Below are 18,283 nucleotides of genomic sequence, written 5' to 3'. Positions count from 1 at the left end.
AAAATTGGAAACCAGTAGTGATAAATTTCTTTAATTGACACCATTTCATTAAAAAAAAACTTTAAAAAAAGACCCACACTTGAGGTCTGCAGATTTATATACAAGCCTACAACTTGACTGTAGCGGGAAAAGGTCAACACCGATTTCCTTAATATATTCATTTTTTAATTACAACACTGACAATGAAAAATGTTTCTATTAATATTCAGAAGTTATTGCCTATCGAAGGTGAGTATGTGCATTGTGCAATTAACTTTTTAAATCTCATCAGAATAGACAGCGATTAAATTAAATCTTCTCTTAACTTCTCCATTTATTCCATGTAATGAACCTGCATATTTGGCGCCAGTCTTGTTTGATTCCTCATTTTCTCGAGTTTATTTTTTGGCAAAACAAAGCTGTCAGGTTTTACCTCCATGAGAAACCTTTTCCTGTCCCTGATCTGGGTGTGAAGTGATTAGCATGTTTGTAAACTCACCATACTTTGAGAGCTGAGTTTCGACTTTTATACCTTTTCTCTCATAAAATAAAAGCAGAAAATGCTGCAAATTTTCAACAGGCAAGGCAGCATGCGGGGGGTGGGGAAGGGAGGAGACAGAACCAGAGACAGCTTTTCAGGTTGGTTCACATGTCTGAAGGTCATAGACCTGAAATTTTAACCCCATTTCTCTTTCCACAGATGTTTACATTTTTAAATATTCTAGCATTTTCTGATTTTATTTCATATTTTCAATATATGCAGATTCTTTCCTTTCTCTTCTGCCCTGGCTTCAGGCCATCTCTGAAACCATCAAACATGACTTAGGAGCAGAGTGAACTATCTTCAAGATCTTCACCCTCTAGAAATTTTTGCCCATCCATTATTGCCACTGAATTGAATGGTTCATTTGCTCTCTACAACACATTAATGAACCAGACGGGGGTTTCAGTCACCAGGACTAATTCTGGAATTTAATTTCAAATTGAGTTAATTTTTGAGCTAAAATTCATTGTTTCAAGATGGGATTTAAATTCCTCACTCCTGAACATCTGCATACAAATCTAGAAGCACAATTGTATTCAAGGGTCACATCTTTTGGAAAGATTATAGATGTTAATGGGACAAATTATCAGCAAATTATTGATATTATTAATAGTTACACATAACTAAAAATTATGACTATTCCATTTGCATGTAGGCAAAACTAGGCTCCACAGTGATTCATTGACAACGAGTTTATTGCCAGACCAGGAAAGACAGTATTTAAAAAAAATTAATCCCAGGTGTTGGAAGGAATTGTTCTAATCGATCCCATCTGACTGATCCTTTTCCTGAGTATCCCTTCTGGAATTTGCTAAAACTACCTCCCAGCTTTCACAGGAAACTATATGAGCAAGATGTTGCACACAAAAGAGGGAAAACCCAGTTTTTTGATGCAGTACAAAACAGATAAAGTACAGGAACATAAACATGATTACACACAAGTGTGCTGTAAACCATGGCTTCCAAGCAAATCACATGTTTGTTCAGCAAAGTCACTGAGGCTACTAATTAGACCAAAGCTGCTGCTCTGAACAAAATCAGCAAACACCATACACCAGAAATCAAAACTAAGATTTTGATTTTTTTTTTTTAAAATTCAGCCCACGAAACAATGTACAATTCAGCGATCAATCAACAGAGTTGTAATTGTCTAACCTTCCACCAATTATTGATTACAAAAATATTTTCTACTGTCCATGCCCACCTGAGATGGAGTTGATACTGACCGGTTATTAAGTGCCACCTCTTTCTCTTCCCACTTCTCAAACTGTCCTGTGATGTCTGCTGGAGTTCGCAAAATATCTTTGACATTCAGGAAGAACTCCTGTAAAATTAATATTACTAGTCTCAAAAGTATATACACTGGAGGGTATCTATCATTCAGCCTATGAGTGTATATGATGAATTCATGGGAATTTAACTCACACAGGTGCAAGGTGTTGTACTTTGGTGAAACCAGGGCAGGACTTGCATGGTAATATCCTGGGGAGTGCTTGGCGAGGTGGGGGTAGTGGTAGAATGGGTATACAGTTACATAAAAGCATGGACATTGGTAGATAGGGTGAAGAAGAATACATTTGATACACTTGCCCTCATTGATCAGGACATGGTTTACATGAACAGGGACATCATGTTACAAGTGGACATGGTATTGGCACAACCACATGTGGAGCATTGTGCACCATTATGGTCACCCAGCTATGGAAAGATGCAATTAAAAAGGAATGGATGAAGAGAAGATACATAAAAATGTTACTGGAACTAGTGGGGTTGGATTGTAAAGGGGAAAAAATGGCAGTGTTGCCAGAGATACTGTCATGGCAACGGACCTGGGACTGTTCTGAAGGTTTGAACTCCCGTTCCTAATGCCAGTACATTCTTTAAATGGTCTGTTAAAGGAGCTGACAGTATTGATAAATAAAATTCTGCAACCACGAGGTCTGTGCTCAATATGGCAATGCGGTTGGGGGGGGACCTGCACTTGCTGTGGGCTGCTGGACACTGGCTAGTGAGAACCAAGTTTTGAAAGGATGCTAAGGGCAAGAAGGAGTCCTGAAGAGCCTTGGGTGCTGAAGGCTTCCTGATTGTGTTGGAGGTTGTGATCTGGAGCTCAGGTTGCCAATAAATCCAACTAGTGTCTGTGCCAGCCGTACAGGCTGTAGGAGTGCTGGAGGCACTCAGTGACTCTGAAGGGACTCTCTTTTGTTTCTATTTTCCCTGTTGTTTGGGGCACTGAGCAATGCTCATGACGACTCTTTATTTGCCTTATGGCAGGCAAAAGTTAAATTATATCATGTATGTTACATTTTTAATGTATTATTACATAACAATAAAAGAAACCTTGAGCTTGGATCAGCTGGATTTTTTTCCCCCTGTTGTGCTGGAGGCTTAGGTGGGACCTTATAGAGATTAAAATCAGGTGGGGCAAGTACAAGTTATATTGCCAAAGGTCTTATTCCAAGACTGAGAAAACAAGAGGACAAATATTAAGGTGAGAGTTTAAAATGGACCCAAGAGGTGCATTTTTCACAGAACTTGGTGGATATATGGAACAACCTCCCACAGGAAGTCCGAGAGACAGGTTTAAAAGACACTCAAGACAGGTACATGGATAGGAAATGTTTTGAGAGAAACAACTAAAAGCAGGAAAATGGGACTGGCTTGGTGAGACGATTTAGGTTAAAGGAGTTGTTTCTGTGCTATGACTCCAAGTACAGTATATTTTAGTTTTTATATTCTCAATATATGGACTCCTTACCAGAGTCAGGAAAAATTCAAGGTAAACGACAGATGATATGAAATACAATTTACCAAAATATTTTTCAGTTAATATATGGAAGTTACCAGTGCTGGGATCAGAAGGAAAAAGGGTCAAGTTTCCAGGTAGCAGAGATATGGAGTGTTGTATATTGAGATTATAGAACATTGATGACAGAAAAAAATTAGTGCAGGAAACTGATCCTTGAGATTTCTCTTTACTCACCCATTAAAACCTCTCCCCATCACCAGGCCTTAAACAAGCAATCTCTTTCAAGCCCACATTCTTCATGATTTCTGACTTGCATAAGGCCAGATCAATAAGAAACCTACTTTACTTCTCATGATAACTCCTGTGTAGTAGAATAACAGAGCTTCCTCTTTAGGGACAGTGCTTTCAGCAGAAAATATGGAAGATGCTATGGATTTGGGGTCATAGCCTGGGTGTAATCAGCTGAGTCGCATACTGTTAACCTAAAGTACTTTGAATATCTACTGCAAAAAAAAGGACCCCGAACTATCTTCCTTTTCAACTAAATGAAATTAATTAGGTATAGAATAAAAGTTTAAAAAAAAAACTACAAATGCACATGAATATCTTATTTAATGGTGTTTTGAGACTTTTTAAAAAGGATCTTATGATAAGTTTCCAAAATATAATGGCAATAACCAACCAATGCAGACCAATATTCAGTGAGTGCCATCACTAACAAAATATTTTAACAATGAATATACAGGGTTTTGCATTAAACATGGTTCCTTGTGTCTGGGATTAGAACAGTGAACGGGTAAAGGCAGTGCTCAGAAAAATACATGTTGGTTGTCTTCAGTCTGATACCTGCAGGTAATCCATGCAACCCAGTCATTTTCAAAGCAATAATTTCACATGTTATGATCTCCATTTGTCTCACTTACATAATTTTGTGGTGTAGGAGTAGGATTAATTTCCTTCCCCACTCACCTTGCATAGACAACAGAATCAGAACTTCAATAATCTGTCAGGAGTTGGGTGCAAATCTGTGATTAGTTTTAATTGCAAATACAAATGAACTACAGTTTGAGAAGAAAGCAAGGATCCATTTTCTGCTTGTTGATGCTGATTAGCAGTAGATGGAACCTTGAATTGGAATGGATAAATTCTTCAGTTGATTGATCTTTGGAAGATCACAGAAGTCATGGATGTGAAGGTAAGAAAACTGCACGTTTCACAAACATTTCTACGACTGATTCCACCTGCATTGAATTCGCCCATCGTTATTGAATGAAGATCTACTGAGACCAATGCCTGAAGAGGGCGCACAAAATCAGTGAACCGGTGCGGACTCGAAAGGCCAACATGGCCTGTTTCCACTCCGTAAATGGTTATAGAGTTAAAGTTTTCATGTACTAAGCCAGCCTCTGCTTTCTTGGGTTTTGAAGATGTACATTTTGCAAGCTTGAATTTTGACTGATGTTAGATCTTTTGTGAACAAGAAAGAATGGAATAATCTAATCAAACAGAAATCACTTTATCAACTTGTTTTCATAGAATTATTATGATTGGATAAGGAATTTAAAATAACAATGTGTATCTCAAAACTTGTAACAAAAGCAGATGATGCTAAATTCAGAGTTAGAGGGGAGCAGAATTGATATATGTGAAATAGAAGCAAAATTATGCCAAGTTGATTTAATATACTTCTGTTAGAATTTATTGGTTGCAGTAATAAAGAGAGCAAGATGGAATGGGCTTTTTGTGATGAGATCAGAGAAGCCTAACAGATGACCAGAGAGATTTTTGTCATGAAGTTTTCATGATGTGATTAGCAATACCTTTTTTACAAGATATTTGTCATATATTGAAAATAGCAATAGTTGTTTACACTGACCACAGAAATATTAAAAAGAGGGCAATGACTTAAGATTTCAAGATAATTAACTGGGAGGTTAAAATGTAGATTTTTGTGAAACATACAGTTCATTCATTTTACCAAAATTACACTGGAAATTTATTTTGTAAGGGGCAAAAAGCAGAATCAGTTGGAGGAAGTTTGTGGGTCAAGCAGCATCAGATGGAAGAATTCAATGTGTCAAGCAGGAAAATTTGGAGGAACTCAGCAGGCCAATTATGTGCTAGATGCAATCTTGATGAATGCATAAAATTTAATTTTAAACAAGCAACCAAACAGGCGTGGTCAGCAGAATGATCGAGCTTTAAAATATGAAATGCATCAGCAGTGCCACCTGGAGGACTAACCAAAGGACATGGGAGAAACTATTTTTCATTGTCTAACATTAAACTTGAAACCAACTTCAAATGCAGAATGATTGTCTCCAAAAGTGGCTCAGACATAACTTCATTTTAGTGACAATTATTTTTGTCCCAAAGTTGGATCAGAATTCCCACATACACAGGCATTTGAGATCAAATCTTCTTCAAAACACAAAGGCAGGTTCTTGACACATACTGCATTAATATATACACAGGACTGCCAAAGTTGCTGGATTCAACAAGAACAAATCCTATTTATAAAACTTTGTGGGGGAGAAGGGAGAATCCCAGATCAGTCAAGTGCCTGTAAGAACAGCATTGTACCTAGCTTTTGGTTTTCTTCAGTCATGTATAAATTGCCGCCAAGGCTTGGATTTGCTGCCCATTCCTAATTGCCCAAGGTTACTGCGCTTTCTTGAACTGCTGCTGTGTATATTAAGGTTCACAGGAATGACATGCAGAATGTCCCAGGATTTTAATCCAAAAACATAGTGTTTTTATGTTAATTGTTGTATTTGGGTTTGTGGACCAGAGGGCCAAGTTGTAATTTCAAATTATAAAAAATAAATTAAATGAGAATGATGCAAGATTTGGACAGGAAACTGTAGATTGTGGTATTTGCAGAGGTCAAAGGTTAGGGAAACGCTTTTGAAGGAGTCTTGTTAAGTTACTGTGGTGCATTCTGCACATGGGTGCAGCAGTGACACTGTGTGGTAGAGCGAGCAAGTACTGAGGATGTCATAGAAGGTGACAAGCTTCAGTTGTTATTGCAGCCACATTCATTCAGGCAAGGAGAAAATATTTGTTCACAGGTTTTGATGATTGTGGAAATTCTTTGAAAAAAATCTAAAGGCAAGGTTTTTGACCCAGAATATTCAACTTTCAAACCATTGTTCTGGCCGCAGTGCAGATATCTGTCTCTTCAATAACTTCTGTGTTGTTGGTGAAGGATCTAGTAGTGTTAATGCCTTTGAATGCCATCATCCAAAGAAAAGGTGGTTCTCTCTCATTGGAAATGGGACATTGTCCAACATGGTGCATCAGTGTGACTTTCTACTTATCAGCATGGATCTGAACATGCTTGTGGGTATAGAATTCATCATCAATTCAGGAACTGAGAATTAAAATTATTTTGACCATATGGAAAGATCTTTGATGAACTGTATGAATATAATTTAACCGCGAGCAATGTTCTTAGGAATCTGACAGGAACGTCCTGTGGCTGAGGTGATAATGTTCCAAAATTCTTTGTGCTAGTTACAATTCTAGCTTGTTGTGTATGGTTGGGGCAATATTTAAAAGAGTTGATGTTCACAGAAAGTGAATTTATCTTTATAGTATCTACATCAAATTTGTATCAAACCCAGTATGTGATCAAATTTTAAAATCCAAATGATTGAATTCATACACGGAGGAAGTCCTAATTTGCCGCAGATGAATTAAGAAGCCATACCCTATTCATATCTTGTTTAGAATTATCCATGTTCTAAAAGATTGGTAAACCCAGAAGCCTTGAAGTGGACTGTGAATTAGTTCCTTGTTTCAGACTGTATTCCATTCTTCATGACTTAAAATTTACAAGCAAGGACAGAAAAGGTTCTTTAAACAATGTGGAGATTTGGGGCATTTGAAAGGTCTTAATGGACAGGTCAATGCGTGTCTGTTTCACAACCAAAGTGAAGGGAGATGTGGGGAAACAATATTCAACAAGACCAGATGCCACTGAGTTGGAGTCAACATTGAAATTAAAGTGAATGCTCATGTCACAGAGATCATACAAGTTGGTAGCAGAGATCCATAGTACTCTGTGTTGGCACCAAGGTGTGCTTCCAAGATTGTGCATTGCCATAATCTGAGTCTAGCCTTGCCCAAGGTGAAAGTTAAAACTCTCTCACAGATCCATGTATTGAGTGGAAGGCTGTAGAAGGGCTGGATGGGTTCAAGTTTGTCAAATGTATTCAGACAAAAAAAAAATCAAAATCATTATATAAAGAAACCAACTGGAGAGAGCGTAATTCCAGATCTCCTATTAGGGAATGAGACAGGACAGGTGGCAGAAGTGTGTATAGGGTAACACTTTGGGTCCAGTGAATATAATACCATTAGTTTCAAGATAATTATGGATAAGGATAGGTCTGGTCCTTGGGTCGAGATTCTAAATGAAAAAAAGGCCAATTTTAATGAAATAAGAAAAGATCTACTTATTCTACACCTACGACTGTATGGCTCGGTATGACAAATTTGCCAACGATTTGATAGAGGTATTCAAAATTATAAGGGGAACAGATAGAGTCAATGTGGATAGGGTTTTTCCACTGATAGTGGGGGAGATTCAAACAAGAGGGCATGGATTGAAAGTAAAAGGGGAAAAGTGTAGGGGAAACATGAGGGGGAATTTCTTCACGCAGAGGACGGTGGATGTATGGAATGAACTTCTGGCAATGATGGTACAAGCGAGATTGATGTTAATATTCAAGGAAAGGTTAGATTGGTACATGGTTGGGAGGTGTGGAGGGTTATGGGCCATATGCGAGTCAGTGGGGACTAATTAGGAGAAGATGTTTGGCACGGACTAGTAGGGCTAAACTGGCTTGTTTCTGTGCTGTAAATGGTCATATGGAATATATATATGGATACTGTGGTAGTGGATTGTATAGAGGAAGGGGATGAGTCAGTATACAGGATGGAGATTGAAAACTTGGATGAATGGTGCACCAACAACAACTTTGCACACTCAATGTCACCAAAACCAAGTAGCAGATTGTTGACTTCAGAAAAGGAAAGCCAGAGGTATATCATTGGGGGATCAGAGGTGGAGAGGGTGAGCAAATTTAAGTTCTTGGGAATCACTATCTCAGAGGATCTTTCCTGGACCCAACATACCAATGGCATCATGAAAAAAGCATGCCAGGACCTCTACTTTCTTAGGAGTTTTCAGAGGTTTAGCATAACATCAGAAACCCAGGCAAATTTCTTGAGGTGCCAAGGTCTGATATGGAAACACCAATAACTTTGAGCATAAAGCCCTCCAAAAGGTAGTGGACATAGCCCAGGACATCACAGGCAAAATCCTCCCCACTGTTGAGTACATCTACAGAGAAAGCTGACGTCAAGAGTGCAGCAGCATTCATCAAAGACCCTCACCACCCAGCACTTGCTTTGTTCTTGCTGTTGCGTCACCAAGTTAAGGAACTCCTACTGCCCCACCACCATCATACTCAACAACAAACTCAATCAGAGACTCATTTAAGGACTCTTGTGCATTTTATTGATTTTCCTTTTGTTCTCTCTGTATTGTAGTTTGTTTACATTTGTTATCTGTTTACAGTTCTTTGTTTAAATGTTCTATGCTGTGTACAGTTTATTTATTGTACTACTAATTAGTGGTAACTCTGTCGCACCTGCAGGAAAAAGGAATCTTAGAGTTGTGATGTCATGTATGTACTCTGACAATCTGAAATCAAGAAAGCATGGATTAGGACAAGTTATTTTCTGGCAATAATGTGGAAGGCCTTCAAAGGTGAATTTTTGAGAATACAGAGCTTGTATGTTCCTGTCAGGATTTAAGGCAAAGTTAACAAAGATAGGGAACCTTGGTTTTCAATGTTAAGAAGAATAGAGGTGTAAAGCATGTATAGACAACAAGGAGCAAATGTGGTTCCTGAGGAGTATAAAAATCCAAGAAAAAAACTTGAAATCATGAGGGCTAAAAGAAGACATGAGGCAGACAAAGTGAGGGAAAATACAAAGGGCTTTGACAGGTATATTAAGAGCAAAAGGATATTAAGGGACAACATTGGTCCTCTTGAAGGTCAGAATGGTCAACTATATATGGAGCCATGAGATGAAGGAAATCTTAAATGTTATTTTGGATCTATATTTACTCAGTAAACTTGCAATAGGAGTTTAAGGAAGTGAAGCAAACAAGTAGTGAAGTCATGGAACTTGTTTAGACTAAAGAGGAGGTGCTTCCTGTCTTAAGGCATATTAGGGTGGAGAAATCCCCAGAGCCTGACAAGGAATTTCCTTGGACTTTGAGAGAGGATAGAGTCAAAATTGCAGGAGCCCTGCCAGATCTATTTAACATGCCTTAGTTCATGGGTGAGGAGCAAGAGGATTGGAGGTAGCTCACACTGTTCCATTGTTTAAAAAAGGCTCTAAAAATAATTGGGAAAACTACAGGCTTGCGTGCCTGACATCAGTAGTGGGCAAGTTGTTGGAAGGTGTTCTAAGAGATTGGATATACAAGTAATTGGATAGAGGGGGACTAATTAAGGATTGTCACCATGGCTTTGTGTGTGGTAAGTCATGTTTAACAAATCTTAGAATCTTTCGAGGGTGTTACCAGGAATGTTGAGGAATGAAAGGCTGTGGATCTTGTCCACATGGACTTTAGTAAGGCCGTTGCAAAGTTCCTGCATGCGACATTAGTCAGGAAGGTTCAGTGACTTGGCATTCATGGTGAGGTGGTAAAATGGGTTAGTCATTGGCTTTACAGGAAAAGCCAGAGAGTGGTAGTGGATGATTGCCTCTCTAACTTGGAGGCCTGTGACTGGTCGTGTGTCTCAATGAATGGTGCTGGGTCCATTGTTGTTTGTCATCTATGTCAATGATCACGTGGTAAATTGGATCAGCAAGTTTGCAGATGATACAAAGATTGCAGGTGATATGGACAGCAAGAAAGCCTGCAGAGGGATCTGTACCAGCTGTAAAAATGGGAAAAATACATTACGGCAGGTAGGTAGGTCATAGATGGTACATGGTAAGGCACTGAGGAAAGCTGTAGATCACAAGGATCTGAGAATTCAGATACACAATTCCCTGAAGGAGGAGTCACTGGCAGTTAAGATCATAAAGTGAGCTTTTGGCACATTGGCCTTCATAAATTAAGGTACAGGAGTTGTGATGTTATAGTTAAGTTATACAAGACATTGGTGAGGCCAAATTTGAAGCATTTCATATTGTTTTGGTCACGTAACTGCAAGAAGGATTCAAGAATGAAAGAGTGCAGAGGAAATTTACTAGGAATATTGCTGGGACTTGAAGAACTGACATACAGGGAAAAGTTAAACAAGTTAGGATTTTAAGCCCTGAAGTGCAGAAGAATTAAGGGAGATTTAATAGAGGTCTACAAAATTATGATGTATATAGATAGAGTAAATGCAAGCAGGCTTTTTCCAGAGTTTAGGTGAGATAAAAACTTGAGGACATAGGCTAAAGATGCATGGGTAAAAGCTTAAAGGGAAGGTTAGAGGGAACTTCTTCACGCAGAGTGGCGGGAGCATGGAACGAGCTGCCAGCTGAATTGTTAAATGCAGGCTCAATTTTGATCTTTAAGAAACATTTAGACAGGTACATGGATGGAAGAGGTATGGTGGGAATATGGTCTGGGTGCAGGTCAGTGGGACTAGGCAGAACAATGGTTCAGCACAGACGAAAAATACTTGTTTCTGTGCTGTAGTGTTCAATGATCCTAACCATGACCAGTTAGTATGTGACCAAACCTCAAGACACCCTCTCAGTCATTAAAGCAACATTCAAAACAATTTTGTGCTCTCTCTGTCCTTGAAATTTTTATTTGTTTCACTTTGAAACCTTGATGTGGGAAAAGATGTTATTTCAAATATAATTATATTCCCAAGATCACATAAATCAGTATTTTTATGAAATAAAGGAGAATTAAATTACTTACATTCAAGAACTTCTCGTATTGAATGGCAGATTCCATGGTATTGCTGGAATAATCCAATGTGTCTTTCCAGGAATGCATGAGGAATGCCAAACGCAATTGCCGATCTGCAACCAAGTGATATTATCACAGTATGAAAACAGAGAATGGAAGAAACTATGTCTGAGTAAAACACAAAAAGAAATGCCATCTTTCATAAAACTCACATGTGCTCAGGACTTTGGTAGTGACAGACTGGCAGATTTTCTGATCTATTTAAATATTCTTTGTTTTTAAATGTTACATAGTATTGTAATAAACCCAGGAAATTTGAAAAGTGCACTGGGACCAGGGTTCTGGTGGGATTCAGACAATTATGGGGAGACATCACTTATGAGCCAGGTGCTGAACCAATAGGATCTATGAATAGTTGGATAGCAAATTATTGGAGCTTTATTTTAATAATATTATTGGTAATAAAAGCAAAAATAACAATTACTTGTGTTTGCATTCAGTGCTTCCTTGATGGTTATAAAATTTTTTAAAGACTTTGACATCTTGCAGCCAGCTATGGTTAAGTGCCCAGTGTGAAGGAAGTATCGAACCCAGTGGTCATTTTCAAAATATGCCTGTGGACAAAAAGAGATGATTTTCAATAACACGATGACTGGATTATTCATGTTCTCATCCACAACCAGTCTGCATAACTGAAATTTCCAATTCATTTGCCATAACGTCAGTAAAGCTCTGGCTCAGTTTGCAGCCCACAGTGGGCTCAAGTCTAATTACACAGACTACTCAGTTTCAAATTGCCATCAGTGCACTGCTTTGGGACTTCCAGACATTGTGGAAAGTATGGTTGTGCAGGCCTTTAAAAAAAAATCACCACTTCCATATTTTTATTCTATTACTTCCAAGAAATTGCAAAAAGTGATGAATTAAGATTTGTTTTCTGCTGTGGGTTCATGAGTTTCAAAATATTTTAGAACTTCCCACAAAATGCTTTTGCACAAAAACCTGAAGCCCATGTCATTTGTTAAAAACATAAATTGGACTTCGCAGATCAGACCAGATCACCAGTTGTATTGACAGTAAGGATAAGAAACATATCGACAAAAATATAACCTATAGAAATGCTTTGCATTCACTTCTAAATCTGAAATAAATATTCAGTTCTTTAAGTTTTTTCGTGGCTTCTTGATCCTTGTGTGAACATAACCAAATTCCATCCAATTAGTGTAATTTAGAATTATGACTGAATGTTTAACAAAAGTCTATAATAAATGTACAGATACTTCCTGACTTGTGACCTATTCATCCATACGACCAAAATTTAAAAAAAATTAGATAAAATATAAAATTTATACAGTTTATGTTGTATTTGACAAACTATAACACGGATACAGGGCATGTAAGAGCCAAAATGTGCGTACTTACCTTGTTAGTCAGTGACCCAGGATCCTTAGCCTGGAATCTGCCATCTTGATTCCTGTGCGCATGCTTGAGTCTTCGGTTGGCGCATTCATGGTGGGCTTGTGCATTGGAGTTGAGTTGGACATGCGCAAGATAAGGGTGTGAAATCAATATAGTAAGGGCGCTTCACTCTTGAGCATGCGCCAACCCAACTCAAATACACGAACCCATCGCACATGCACCAACTGAAGATTTATGCATGTGCACAGGAATCAAGATGGCCACACTCAGCATACGGACCTCGGGAAACTGACTAACAATGCAAGTTTGGACCAGAATGTGGAAAGATTCACCAAGGTTAATTGACAAATTCAGGAAACTTCAAGTTGTTATTGTCAAATCCACGATGAAAAAAAGATTTGATTAAAAAGTTTGCTTTAAGACTGGTACTCCATGCATGGAGGCAAAATTCCAACTTATGGTAAGTTGGAGAGTACCTGTACTTAATGACTCAATGACTGATTCTGATATACATCTTTGGAGTAAACAAATACAATTTTTTCTACACCCATCAATATTAATTAACTTTATCAGCTTAGATGTTGGAAATTTAAGACCTTTTTTGCTATGTGAAGCAAGAAATTGGAATTATATATGGCCTGATATACTGAGCCTTTTTTGGTTCTTTCTAACTGTCTACCCAAAATTTCCTAAGAGAAAATAAGATGCATTGGTCATCAAAGGACCATGTATGCAATAAATCCTTGCAGTCAAGTCACATCTAGCTCTTTACTGCTTCACAATACTGTGAAAGTTTTATCTCAAGATTGCAAAAAATCTTTCAACATCCCGGCTCCAGAAGCTAATTACCTCAGACTGTGCCAACTCATTGTCATGGTGAGGAAACCTCAAGTCAAACCCTCCTCCATGTATGTCCATGGATTGTCCTAGAATTGTACCTGCCATTGCTGAACATTCAATGTGCCAACCAGGACGTCCCTGCCAGGTAAAGAGAAATCGGAGAATGGATTAGATGAAAAATTAACTATTAAAAATTTGTACTAGAAAATGCAAAATATCAAGCACACAAAAAGAAACTAAAATGGAATTGCAAATGAAAACAAATAGGGATGGAAATTACAATCTTCATTTGATATGGGAGCAATGTGAAATCTGGTGGATTGTAGCTGTTGGAACCTGTCTGAAAAAAAGACACACAAACATTCTTTTTGATGACTATTGGGTCAAAAGTCATCAGTGCTTGGAATCTGGATTAGGACCCTAATGTTTTCAACTAATTGGATCACATTCTTTGAAAAAGCAACAGTGAGGGTTGAAAAGGGCTGCACAATTGATACTTAACTGGGGTCTCAGAAAGTATTTGAGGTTTTACTTCATGAAATTTTAGGCAAAAGATAAAGCCCTGAAGTTAAAATGACAAAGGCAATGTTGATAAGAAATGAAGCAGAAATGGTGCAGATCATTGTCATGTCTGGCAACATCTAGTGAAAAGGAAGCAGCTAACATTTCAGATCAATGATCCTCGAACAGAATCAGAATGTATTTATGAACTTTACTGAATTAATTATTTTTTCCCCCGAGATTGGAGGAAGTAGGTAGTGGTGTCCCTCCTCCTCCCCCCAGCCTCGCCCCAAGTCATTACAGGACCACTACATTTTCTGATATACGTTAATCTACACTCATAAAACTAACAAGGAAAGCAGACAACAGGAATTGCTGTGTGCCTTGGAAGATGGTAACAGAATTTTGCAAGATGCAGACAGACTGATAAAATGGGCTGATGTAAGGCAGATGAAATTTATTATGAAAAAATGTGAACTAAAGAGAAAATAGGAAGTAAATGGCATAATTTTAATAGGCTGCAGGACAGAGTTGTTTGTGTCCCATAAGGAGGCCAATCACAAGAAAAATATTTGAAAGAAACAGAATTTTTAAAAAGTTACTTTAAAAATCAAGGATCGTTGGCTTTAGAAAGATTGCAAAACCAAGCAAATATGCTGAATTTTAAATTCAGCAAGGATATCAACGTACAGCCTTTTTTGCTGCTGCTGAGCTAGGAACATGCCCACTCAAGGACCCCTGCAGTACGTTCAGGTCTTAGGGCGAAAGAAAACGGCAACTGCTGATGCCCATTGAAAAAGGGAAAATGGACTTATCAAAGTGAATGGCAGTCCTCTGGAGCAGACTGAGCCAAAGACTTTAGAGTACAAACTGTTAGAACCAGTTCTGCTCTTAGGCAAGGAAAGAGTCAACATAAGAGTTCGTGTGAAGGGTGGTGGTCACGTATCTCAGATCTACGAGATCAGTCAATCCATTTATAATACATTGGTGGCTTACTACCAGAAATATGTAGATGAAGCTTCCAAGAAGGAGATCAAGGACATCCTCATACAGTATGACAGGACTCTACTGGTTGTAGATCCTCATCATTGTGAGGCCAAGAAATTTGATGGTCCCGGTGCCTGTGTACGTTACCAAAATCTTACCATTAAATGTTTTATTTTAATTTGTGGCCAATAAATATCTAACATTTTTTAAAAAAAGATACTGAAAACAATTATTTGATGTGAATCCTATAGGATGATTATAAAATGAGATATTTTTATCACAGACTTTTAAGAGGAATATTGAGAGTGTAATTTAAAAATCATGTGGCTTTGATAGTACAAAATATTAAAGAATTTCTAATGGAAAAAAAGTTGATATTGTAGCAGCTCACGCCTCAGGTCCACACAGGAAATGGCCAAACACAATGACTGGCAAAGCATCGTGGGGCTGAAACGCCTGCTTCCATTGGCCGCTGGCAGTGATGAAACTGGCCAATCACTGCTGGTGGATCGCAGGGGGCCCCAATCAAGGCCAAGATATCTGAGGTAACCAATTGGCAGCTAGCCCGCTCAAGCCACACCCCGGTGGTGACGATAAAAGGCAGAGCTGCCACTAAATAAACTCAATGTCGAATAAACTCTACTGGTGTGTGCATCTTTCTTCACCTGTGGATTCAAGCTACAGCCTTAGGGCTATAACCTAGCTGTAGCAGTAGTGACCTCGCCACAATATCTGGAATAGACAACAGGAACTTTTTTCCCCTCCCAACACAAATTGTACCAATCTGCAATACAATTTGAAAAGGTTGTCAAAGCCAAGTTAACATCTCAGTTTAAGAATGCTTGATTTATGGAATTTTCACTACATTGCCATTGACTCTTTAAGGGAGATACTTTTAAATCTATTTTTCACAATAACAAATATTCTCTTCCATTCGCAAACATGGAATCAAAATACCCATAATACTTTACGGCCAGCTTTATCACTTTACAAATCTTTTCCAGGGAGCTATCTATTTCATAAATTGAGAAATAATTGTGACATTGAAAAGTGAGGTGGATAAATACTTGAAGGGAACAGATTTAATAAGAGACTAATTCATAAGCAGGCAGAACTATTATGCAATGATCTGTGCTGTTTCATTCTATGTTTTATAATATACTGGATACCCACACCTGAAAAGCTAAAATCGAGGTACGGAATGGTTAATGGTAAAGTTTAAGGAAGCAGGTACCAGACAATCAGTTGCCCTCTCAGTGTGGAGCTTTCAGATTGAAATCAGTAACAAAAAAGTGTGAATTGTTCTTCATCAATCCCAATTAGTTTGTCAACCAAATAACATTTAACAGTGTAGCAACACACAAAATGCTGGATGAATTCAGATGGACTTGCAGCCACCATGTCAAGCAATATTTTGAGGCAAAAACCCTTAATCAAGAATACATTTAAAATATGTTTAAAAGCGTGCTTGGTTTCAATGTACTTAAGCTGTGACGGATGCAGGACATACTTCTTACCTTTCCCCAGGGTGAATCCCAAGATGGTTCTCCAGGCTTAGAAGCTTTCCACAGTGCAAAGTCATTAGGAGAGCGCTTCTCACTCAGCCGGTCAGCTGAAATACTTAGATCACCTGCAAGAACATTTTCCCACTCCCATGAAAAAGTTAATAGAATGATTTTGATTTTTGCATATTGGAGCCTTCCACTCACCCTCAAGACATGTGAATTCAGTTGGCCGCTCAGACCTACTCCACCATGTAGTGAGGTCTCATGGAATCCCACAGCATCGAATAGGTGCCTTTGGCCCACTACATCCACACTGAACCTTTTTTCCTCATTGTCTTTCAACCCATAATCTCAATACTGAGAGACAGACTGGTAGGGGGCAGGGGGCAGTGGACAGGATAGCTAGGTGTACAGCAAAGCGAGAGGAAAGACCCACAGCTTAAATTGCATTTACTTCAACACAGGAAGAATACAGGGAAAACAGATGAACTCAGGGTGAGGATTAGCTTGGGAGACAGGGATATTATGGGCACAACAGAAACATGGTTGAGCGAAGAACAAGATTCCAGGATACAGATGCTACAGATGTAATAGAAGGGCAGATTACAGAGGTGGTTTGGGGGGAGGGGGGGGTGGAGGTTGTATTTTTTAAAAAGGGAAGACAACAACAGTGCCTCGAGGGGATTTTATTGGGAGATCATCTAGTGAAGCTAGATGGGTGGAACTTAAACACAAAGGAATGATCTCTTTGATGGACCAATGGTCAATGGGAAATGGAAGAGCAGATGTGAAGAAAAGTTGCAGATAGCTCTAGGAATAATAGAGCAATATTATTGGGAGATTTTAACCTCGAATATTGACTGAGGCAGCCATAGTATAAGGGTCTTAGTCAGGATGAAATCTGAAGTACATACAAGAGAGAATCCTCAATCATTCTACTGAGGGCCCTACTAGAGAGGGCTCAACACTGGACCTCATCTTGGGGAACAAAATAGACAAGTGACTGAAGTGAGGAAGCAACATTATTTATTTTTTCATGACATTGAGGGAGTCCATTTGCATCAGCAAGACTATGCTCCCTCTCAGAGAATTCTGATCAGCCACATCCCCTCACTCAGTTCCTTATTATCCATTTTTACCACATGCTCATTTAGATCTACAATTCCATAAGATTTAAAAGTCGGAGTAAGATGGGACTGGTCTGGCAGGTGAACGTCCTAAATTGGGGCAAGACTGATTTCCAAGCAGGAAATTGCAGAAGTTAATTGGGAAAAGATATTTGCAATTTATGGAATGTATGAAAAGAGAGAAGGTTTGACACACAAATTTAAAAAGAATTCAGGCATGGCTTGTTCCTGTTAAGGATTGTAAGTTTAAAGAACCCTGGCTGAAGGATATTATTGAGGCTCTGGTCATATGTCTCACTTTAGATGCCCAAATCCAGAAAATCCCTTGATGACCAAGGAAGTGCAGGAGTATGCTTAAGATGGAATTCAGGAGGACAAAAAGAATATGAGATCGAGGTGGTGGGCAGGATAATAGAGGATACCAAGATATTCTACAGGGAGAGAATCCCAAGAAATTCTATATCTATATATATTACAATAGCTAGGGAGAGAAGATCACCTACAAGGTCAAGAGAAATAAAAGTGTAGTACAGGAGAGAATTGGCCCATTTAAGGTCAGTATGGCCTTCCTTGTGTGGATCCACAGAAGATGGGTGGGATTTTGAATGAATACTCATCGGCCTTGACTGTGGAAGAGATTATGGAAGCCAGGGAATTGGAGGAACCATATTAGAACGACCATGGGGGAAT

The 18,283-nt window shown here is 38.6% G+C and overlaps 1 protein-coding gene and 1 pseudogene across 3 annotated transcripts in view; one reads left to right on the top strand and one right to left on the bottom strand.

Annotated features, from left to right (window-relative positions):
• cars1 (cysteinyl-tRNA synthetase 1) overlaps positions 1–18,283 on the bottom strand; it is a 99,127-nt gene that overhangs the window by 32,083 nt on the left and 48,761 nt on the right. For all 3 annotated transcript variants that reach the window (XR_011345578.1, XM_069900784.1, XM_069900777.1), the window contains 5 exons: positions 16,479–16,591; positions 13,483–13,611; positions 11,699–11,828; positions 11,224–11,327; positions 1,750–1,847 (listed from right to left, as the gene is read on the bottom strand). Coding sequence is in view for 2 of the 3 variants with exons in the window: in XM_069900784.1 (XP_069756885.1) it covers positions 1,750–1,847; positions 11,224–11,327; positions 11,699–11,828; positions 13,483–13,611; positions 16,479–16,591 (574 nt within the window). In the remaining variant the exon portion in view is untranslated. The remainder of the gene's footprint in view (positions 1–1,749; positions 1,848–11,223; positions 11,328–11,698; positions 11,829–13,482; positions 13,612–16,478; positions 16,592–18,283) is intronic.
• Positions 14,695–15,153, top strand: LOC138754126 (small ribosomal subunit protein uS9-like; annotated as a pseudogene).

Source organism: Narcine bancroftii, chromosome 1 (assembly GCF_036971445.1).
Source record: "Narcine bancroftii isolate sNarBan1 chromosome 1, sNarBan1.hap1, whole genome shotgun sequence".
In the NCBI taxonomy this organism is placed as follows: Eukaryota; Metazoa; Chordata; class Chondrichthyes; order Torpediniformes; family Narcinidae; genus Narcine; species Narcine bancroftii.
The sequence above is the reverse complement of the archived record's forward strand: the minus strand, read 5'-3'. Positions and strand labels throughout refer to the sequence as shown.